General features: G+C 37.2%; 1 protein-coding gene across 1 annotated transcript in view; it reads right to left on the minus strand.

Annotated features, from left to right (window-relative positions):
* The window catches only part of LOC106000319 (olfactory receptor 51E1-like), a 965-nt gene extending 321 nt beyond the window's left edge, over nt 1–644 (minus strand). Inside the window, exon 1 of the mRNA XM_013035571.1 lies at nt 4–644. Coding sequence (XP_012891025.1) covers nt 4–644 — 641 coding nt within the window. The remainder of the gene's footprint in view (nt 1–3) is intronic.
* Between the last annotated feature and the right edge of the window lie 8,608 nt (nt 645–9,252).

Here is a 9,252-nt window from a genome sequence, read left to right on the forward strand (position 1 = left end):
AGCAGGGAGTCCACCCCAAAGGCCGAGATGACAATGAACAGGCCGTACATGCTGTTGATCGTGGTGTCACCACAGGGCAGGCGGATCAGGTCTGGATGCAGGCAGTAGGAATGGGTCAGCACGTTGGCCTTGCAGAAGGGCAGCCTCTTCAGAAGAAAGGAAAGTGGGAAGACCATGCAGAAGCTGCGGACGATGATAGATATGCCCATGTGGGCTACCCGCGCATCCGTGAGCACTGAGGAATAGCGCAGGGGACTACAGATAGCCACATAGCGGTCAAAACTCATAGCCAACAAGATCCCAGATTCCATCCACGAGAAAAAGTGGATGAAAAACATCTGGGCAAGGCAAGCATCAAAAGCAATCTCTGTGGCATGAAAACAAACAGAAGCCAGTACGGTGGGCAACGTGGAAAGAGACACCCCCAGGTCATTGACAGACAGAAGAGACAGGAAGTAGTACATTGGTTGATGTAAACTCTGCTCCTCCTTTATGATAAAGAGAATGAGGGTGTTGCCCAGGATAGAGATGGCATAAAGCAGCAGGAGGAGGGCAGCCAGCCAGTGCTCCAGGTTTTCCATCTCTGGAAAGCCTGTTAATGTGAAGCTGGTGGTGCTCGAGATGTTAGTCCTAAAGCTTTTCATAAGGGTTTCAGAATGGCTATTAAGGAAATACAAGAAAATGAGGTCAGACAGTGGAAGTCATGAACATCAGGAGCAGTCAATGTCTTGGTATAGAACTGACAATGAAGGGCTGGGAAGGTGGCTCAGTGGTAGAATGCTTGCCTTGCATGCATGAGGCCCTGGGTTCAATTCCTCAGCACCACATAAACAGAAAAAGCTGGAAGTGACATTGTAGCTCAAGTGGTAGAGTGCTAACCTTGAGCAAATAAAACAGCTCAGGGACAGTACCAAGACCCTGAATTCAAGCCTGAGGACCAGCAAAAACAATTCGAATTGACAATGATTTCTGGATACAATTCAAAAGACCATGGGAAGACCAGGAAAAAGAAAAGTTACAGGCTGGGAAGGTGGCTCAGTGGTAGAGTGTTTGCCTCACATGTGTGAAGCCCTAGGTTTGATTCCTCAGTACCACATACACAGAAAAAGCCAGAAGTGTTGCTGTGGTTCAAGCGGTAGAACATTAACCTTGAGCTGAAGAGCTGAGAGACAGAGCCTACGCCCAGAGTTCAGACCCCACGACTGACCAAAAAAGAAAGAAAAAGAAAGTTATATTTCAAACTACTTACTATCTAGCCATATCTCCACATCTGTCATGAACTCCAACACTTGCCTCAGAGAAATTCTTTCTCTGACTCCTTTTTTGGACATTATTCTTTATTCTTCCATGATCATGTTCTTTATAGTAATATATAGGTAACATAATATAATCATCATGTTATAATGATGGAAAACGATTTTATCTTTCTACAACACTCCAACCACCACTTTCTTCTGTAAGTGAGGTAAAGTCATTCTTAATGAATCTGTTTTGTTTTATTTTTTGTCACTCTCTTCCTACCAATTTATTGTCTTCTAGGCATCTGCTAGCACTTTTTTACTGTACTGTAAGAGGTCTCTCCTCTACTTTCACACAAATATTATTCCAATCCCTCATCTTCTCTTTGTTGCTTGAGCCCCTCATTAATTCTCTAGAGGCTTGTTCTTTATGCTTCACCAATTTTGGGGTTTTTTATCCTTAATATGATTGCATGGAAGTTCTTTTTCTTTTCTGTAGCTATAAGATTCTCAAAATCTAAATGTATGTCAGATTCACTTGGAGAACTTTTAAAATGTATGTCAGATTCACTTGGAGAACTTTTAAATTAGGCTTTGTTCAAGCCACACCCATAACCATGAAATCTGAAACTCTGCAGATAAAACTTAGAAAATCAACATTTGTCACTGCTTTGGTTTTTTAATCCTCCAGGTAATTCCAATATGTAGCAAAGTTTGGGAATCACAGGCTTATATTAATCGAATCCACAATCAAATATGTCCCACCCTGACTAAACTCTTCTTCATGGAAGATTAAATCCAGGAGCTAAATCATTGGAAACAGTGTCAAGTAATATCGAGCTAATCATTTTTTCATGTCCTTTAGCAATCACTTACTTCTCTGCTCACTTGTATGACGATTTTCCAGGTTATTTTCCATTCATGAGATTCTCCTAATTTCTCCTCTGTACCCCAAATTTATATAGCATAGTTATGACTTTTAGCTATTTTACATCAATTCCCAATTATTTATATTTCAAATATGATGTAGGAAGTTTACCATTTTGTCTGTCACTGTGCTTCACCCTGTTCATCATCTCATTCAATTCCTTCTCCATCTATCTCAATGCTCGTGTGAGAACAGAAAAGAAGACATCCTTCATTCTCCTCTACTCACAGCTCTAACTAATCTCTTGTCCGATGTTTGATGGATATATAATGCTAATGTCTTTATCTTACTTCTGAAGGTTACCCAACTCTCATCACCTGTAACCAGGATGCAGGTAGAATCTTCCTTGTTGACCACTGACTGGCTCAATGCCATTCCTCTCTCTACTCCGTTCTGCATAAAGGAGCCACATTGTTTGCAAACAAATTAAGTACAGTGATGCTGCACTCTTACTTAAAAAAAATGCCAATTTGTTTCTTTGCTTTTTGAAAGAAAAAGGTAATTTAATTAAGAATACAAAATGAATACAAACACAAAAGACCACAAAGGCAAACCCCATAACTGTAGAATGTTTAGGAATAGAAGTGACAACAGAAGAAAACTAAAATCCGTCAACTTAAATAACTGACAGCCTCTTACTTACATCTTTTATCTCAGTCATGTGAGATTTTGAAGCTATGAATGAGATTCTAAAGGCCTCTGTGAGAGGAGAGATAAAGTCTAAACTTACCTCCTTATAGGAGCTCTGATAAATGAGAACAGAAGGACAGGAGAGGTACTCACGAAAGAGAAAAAGTACAAGACCCCGCATACTCTGAACACAATCTTACACACCACCCTACTGCCAGCTTCCATCCACTCCCTCCTCCACGTTCTATTAAACCATTTCTTAAGGTTCCCTTGGGTCTAGTAAACAGAGCTCAAAGAAATGGTAGGGGTAATATAGAGTGTGAAAAATCTTGATTAGGTGACTCCTTTGTATCCTATTGTTTTTCCCTTCTGTGGTTTCAAAAGAATGATGGGTGAACTTTGAGTAGTCATGGAATGATCAACATCTTCAGCTTTTCATTTTGTAAACCTAAAATCCAAAAGAACTGTGTCAGTACACCAGCCATAGAGCTGGATAGAATCTCATTTTAACAAATGCTCATTAATTTGTAGATTAGGATTCTTTTCACTAGCCATGCCACAACCTAAATAGGTTTCAAGAAATAAAATAAGATAGCTAAAAATCCATTAATAGGGTGAGCATCTCAGTTCGCTTCAAACTCTGTAGGTTTTAACACTGAAAGTCTTTCACCTAGAAATCTTATCTATCTCTGCACACTTGAGACAGTGTGTTGCTTTATGCACAGAACCAGATTCAAATCCAACTCCTCGGTCTGTGGGAACATCATTAAGTAGGCTATTGGCTTATTTCTGTTTCAAATTCCTCCCTTGTAGAATGGAACATTTATCATTGTGATACAATGTCATATGTCAAATTCTCATGAAATAAAAATACCTAGAGTGTCTGTAAGTACCGCCTAAGGATAAAGCAAATACTAAGCTGGCAATTATGAAAAATAAATGTTGCAGCTCTGAAGAGTTTAGTAGTAGGCTCTGTTAGATTAAGGAGGCCTTACAGATGACAACTTCACAAGACATGTCACTCACTGTCAGTGTGCTGACAGTGCTTAAATACATTCACTTGTATTGTATGTCTTACTTAAAATTGCTTTGTATACATCTTGTAAAAAAACAATATCTAGAAAGACATTCATTTTTCATATGGATGGAAATGCTAATTAATTCTGATGTTTCTGAGCTCGGCATGAACTCTTAGTTGTTAACTTCAAGATTTTACAATTAGAAAGCATCTTGAGCTGCCTTATACCACAAGTAAACTTTTATAATGGAGAAACTGAGATGTGAAAGAATAAAGAGCTTGCTCATGTGCACACAGACATAATTTAACCACGGGTATCCTGCTTTGGGCCCAAATATTACCACTGCTCATGCTGTGTCTTAGTACCACAGCTGAAAAGAGAGGAAGAAAAGAAGAGATGTATACTGAGTACTCACTCTGTGTCTAGATAGGAGAAACTATATGAATTGATTTTTCTATGCGTCTCATCAGGACTGAATTATCCAGTAATCAAAATAAACACATACATTTAGAGCAAGCGAGAAGTAAAGCATTTAAGATCACCATACATTAATATGCATCTAAATTATATTACTTTGGCTTAAAACATCATCATCAGAAAACCAAAACTTTATTAAACTTTCTTTTACCTATTTGGGATTTAATTTTTAAATATATATATATATATATATATATATATATATATGCATATATTGCACTGCAAAGCTGCTCAAGATTTAGTCCCTTTTAGCCAGTTACCAGTGACTCACATCTGTAATCCTAGCTACTCAGGAGACTGAGATCTAAGGATTGAGGTTCAAAGCCAGCCCAGGCAGGAAAGTCCATGAGACTCTTAACTCCAATTAACCACCAGAAAACCGGAAATGGCGCTGTGGCTCAAGTGATAGAGTGCTTGCCTTATGCTGAAGAGCCCAGGGACAGTGCTCAGGCCCAGAGTTCAAGCCCCACAACCAACAAAAACAAAAACAAAGGTTTGGTCCCTCTCAAACCTTTGATAGTGTCTGTGGTAGTGTTGTGTTTATGTGTATGTGAGCCTGCAGAAGAGCATGTATATATAAGTAACTGTCATTACTTCCAAGTAAATCAGTTTATCTTCTCCATATTAATGAGTATATGTCACAAACAATCACGAGAGGCATAAAAAGGAAACTTCAAAATAATACAATTCTTCCTGATAATTACTATGACATTCAATATTTGATTTTTAACCATATTCCAAATATAGGATATGAAGCCTGGCATGGTTTCTCAAGCTGCAATTCCAATTACTTCAGAGGCAGAAGCAGGACAGTCACAACTTTGAGGCCTAAGGGAGCAAGCTAATGGAACCTAGTCTCAAAACAGATTCATTCATAAAGCTGGGCACTGATGGCTCATGTTTGTAATCTTAGCTATTCAGGAGCCTGAGATCTGAGGATTATGGTTCAAAGCCAGGCCAGGCAGGAAAGTCTGTGAGACTCTTATCTCCAATAAACTACTCAGAGAAGCTTGAAAGTGGCACTGTGGCTTAAGTGGTAGAGCGCTAGCCTTGACCAGAAGAAACTCAGGGACAGCACCCTGGCCCTAAATTCGAGCTCCAGGACTGGCAAAAAAGGAAAGAAATTCACAAATTAGGAAATGCAAAAGATTTATAATTTATTGGGTAAGTGATACATTCTATAGCTTACTTGAGTCTTCTTATACACTAACTTTTATATAAAGCTATAAATTAAAAATTCTTTTGTGTGTGTGTGCCAGTTCTGGATTTTTTTTGTTTTTTCTTTTCGTTCCTTGGGGGGAGGAGGTCTGGGGCTTCTTTAATCTATCTTTTATGGGTGAAATGTCTGACACCCAGAGACACTACGGAATATATGTATATATTCCATGTATATGTATGTATATAAATATGCCTGTATGTATATGTATAGATATGTATATACATATATATGGAATATATATATAACTCAGATAAGCCAAGGTATTAATTGAGGATTAAAAACTATGATTATATACAGTTGCAGCACACACATATACATAGAAACACATAAGTTCACACATACTCATAAACACAAACACACTCTTTCACCAACTGGAAGAGGAGATTAAAAACAAAGAGAAAAGCAACCTGAAGGACATCCTTATGGTGAAGAAACTACTAACCCACCTAAACAACACAGACCAATATTCTAATGTGCTGGTTTTATAGCATTTGACACATAACAACTGAACTTCAGACATGAGGTTTTTTTTTAATTCAAAGGAGAACCGATCTAAAAAACAATTGTAACAATGAGACATACAAGACACTACGTTGAAAACGAACTTTACAACTTCGGGGGTGGAAGGAGGTGTTGGGGAGGTGGGGGGGAGGAAGGGATGGTAGGGGAAAAACAAAGGAAGGGGTAGCATTGTTTGATAGGAAATGTACTCATAACCTTACTCATGTAACTGTAACCCCTCTGTACAGTATCTTTACAATAAAAAATATTTTTAAAAAACAATTCCTAAAAGATTGACTTTTTCAGAAAACCATAACTATACAAGCCTTTGTGTTTATCGTATGGAAAGGTGCATTACATCACAAATACAAAACCTGGAAAGTCACCATTCTTCAACAATTTGAATAAATATAAAATGCTCAAGAAATAGCATACATAACATGCAAAGGATAAGCTCTGTAAGTGACATTATAAAGAATGAAGCACAAGTGGTTATGTGTGTTTCATTATAGAAAGTTTATTGAACATTTAACACAAAGAATCAGAGCACTTTGTAATACAGCATTTACATATATTATAAATATGCTTTCTGTGAAGAGAATAGAACCACCAGCATTCAAAACTCAGCTTCATTGACTAATGAAATACTCTTCAATCTCTCTCTCTCTGTCATCCATCACTGTACACAGTGGTAGTAACTTTGAAATGAAAGGCACAGCAATAACAAATGGAGCTGCTACCCCTTTGACTTTTTCTGTTTATAATTGAACAGAAAACAAATATCAAAATAGTTATGTAATAAAAAATTAATTTCTATCATTTATAGAAGATAGGACTAGGCTCAAAAAATATGTTTACAGAGATTTAGACACAGTTGTCCAGTGGAACCCAGGGGCGATCCACTGCATAATCACAGACACTCTATCCAGTTGCAGAACTCTTTGCCTCTTTTCCTTTCTCATGCAGAGATGTACAGGCCAACATCAGTCCTGTTGATCCACGGGTCAGGGTTGTATCATAGTAAGGATTTCAGCAGAGGTGTCTCTCAAATTTGTAGAGTTGCCGAGTGCTCAGCAGTACATTGAAACATTCTTTTATGCCTGTCACAACTTCCTCAAAAGCATGCTCCTGTGATTTGCATTTTCTGAATTTATTATCATTTGTTTAATCCTCTATAATCCAATCTTCTTAGCAGAAAGATAGAGTAACTGTTTTTGTCTGGTTACCAAGTCCCAATCCTCCATAGTTGCCCATTTTTCTTCACAAACAAGAGGCCCATGAAAACATAGCACTGGCTCCCATCCTGAAATTTCAAGTTCAAGTCTAGACTGAGCACAGTTTACAAGTGACACTCCATCTCCGCCTCTCACCAACCCCAACGGGTCTCTCTACCTCATGCTTCATCCAACTTCCTGTTATCAACTCCATTGGGTGCAGTACTACATGTCAAGACATTAAGTTTTTGAATCATCAAATTAAGCACCTTTGCTCATCTGTATTTTGCCCAGAAACATAATTATGTCTCTTATCATTGCAAGAAAGAATGTGCTAGCAAAGTAGTCTTTTTTCTGTCCACAAAATAATTTTACTTTTCATTGCAATCACCATTGTTGTCTCAGTCAGTATAAATGCATCCTTGAGACAGATTACACCAAATGCAGTGCTTAGAAACAACAATGAAAATAACTCTTCTTCCCTCCACTCCTTCAGCAATCAGGACAACAGGCCACACAAACAATCACATGGATTGATTTCCCTCCCAGAAGGCGATGGACTGCTTGAAACAGGAGACACTTTAAAAGGGGAGACTGAAATAATATGGAAGTTGACTTTAGGTGGAGACTTAAAAGAGAAATCAAAAATGGCCAGGTGGATAAAAATGAGAGTTCCAAAAGTAAGTGCTTATTCAAGAGTAGAAAATACATCCTCCCAAATGTCATTAACAGAAAGTTAACATAAACTTTCTGTCAAACCTCCTAAATATTTCTTCTACAAAAATATATAAATATTTTCAAAAAACCTGATATATTAGTGCTTTAACTCCCAAAAGGTCAGCAGCCACAAACACTGTCTGATAGGAGCAACAGAGAAGGATGCGGTGGGGAAGAATAAGTAAAAATATAAAGTTATTTTTACTAAGCATTCAGTTACAGACACAGGAATTTTGTAAAATAGCTCAGTATTCAAGTTACAACATCAACCAATAATTCTTTCAAAAAGTGACGAAAATGGTTGGTTAAAATGGAGAAGGTTAAATGTTGAAGGGGGTAACACAGATCAAGCTGCATTATATTCATAAAGTTCCTTGTTAAATGGCAGCAACTTCAATACTTACCTTGCAAAATTAAGGAAAGTGAGGGAAGAGGGGGGTTGGGAGGGATGGGTGATAATGTTGAAAGAGGTGACAATTGATCAAAATGCACTGCATTTGTAAACGACTCTTTTAAGTGGCAACTCTTTTGTACAACCACTGAAAGAATAATAAAACTACTTTTAATGGAGAAGTTATTTGCTTCTCATTTTAATTAAAAAGCACAAAATCCAATAAATCAAGAAAATTTACCTTACTTTCATAAATTATTTTTGCTTAATATTTTTGTCTCATGTGACTTTCAAGCACAGCTTATTATTTAAAATGCATTATGAGTTATGTTGAGCTCTGAAAAGGAAGTGATTTGATTAATTCTAGAATAACGGTGGATGTCACTTTTCTCTCGATTGTTTCCTTGTAATTACAATGTGTAATATTCATTTTTAGGTGTTCAATGGGATGAAATGTCTAACAGAAATATTTGCTGGTAGGATTTATTTTTTTAATTTTATTTTATTGCAAAAATGCTGTACAAGGGTTAGTCACATGAGTAAGGTAAAATGAGTACATTTCTTGTTGAACATTGTGACCTCCTCCTTCATGATCATATTCACGTGATTTTCCAAGGTTTTGCAGATTTTAGGAAATAAAAGATGACAGGAATCATCTGTTTTGATACTTTCCCTGTAATCATTTAAATGTGGCTGAATCTACAATTGATAACTATTCCTGCTGCTTCATTATCACTTAATTTTTCATATACACACATTCTTTTATTTCCCTAAAGCATCAAAATAACAAAAACTTAAATTTACTTGTATAACTATCCTACTACACTCTTAAATACCCCTCCAACGCAATCGCTAAACCATGTTTAGAGATTGGCCCTTCCAAAAGTGGAAGAACTTCATTTTACCATTGTCATTTGC

This window comes from Dipodomys ordii, unplaced genomic scaffold (genome assembly GCF_000151885.1).
Source record: "Dipodomys ordii isolate 6190 unplaced genomic scaffold, Dord_2.0 Scaffold216, whole genome shotgun sequence".
Classification (NCBI taxonomy): domain Eukaryota; kingdom Metazoa; phylum Chordata; class Mammalia; order Rodentia; family Heteromyidae; genus Dipodomys; species Dipodomys ordii.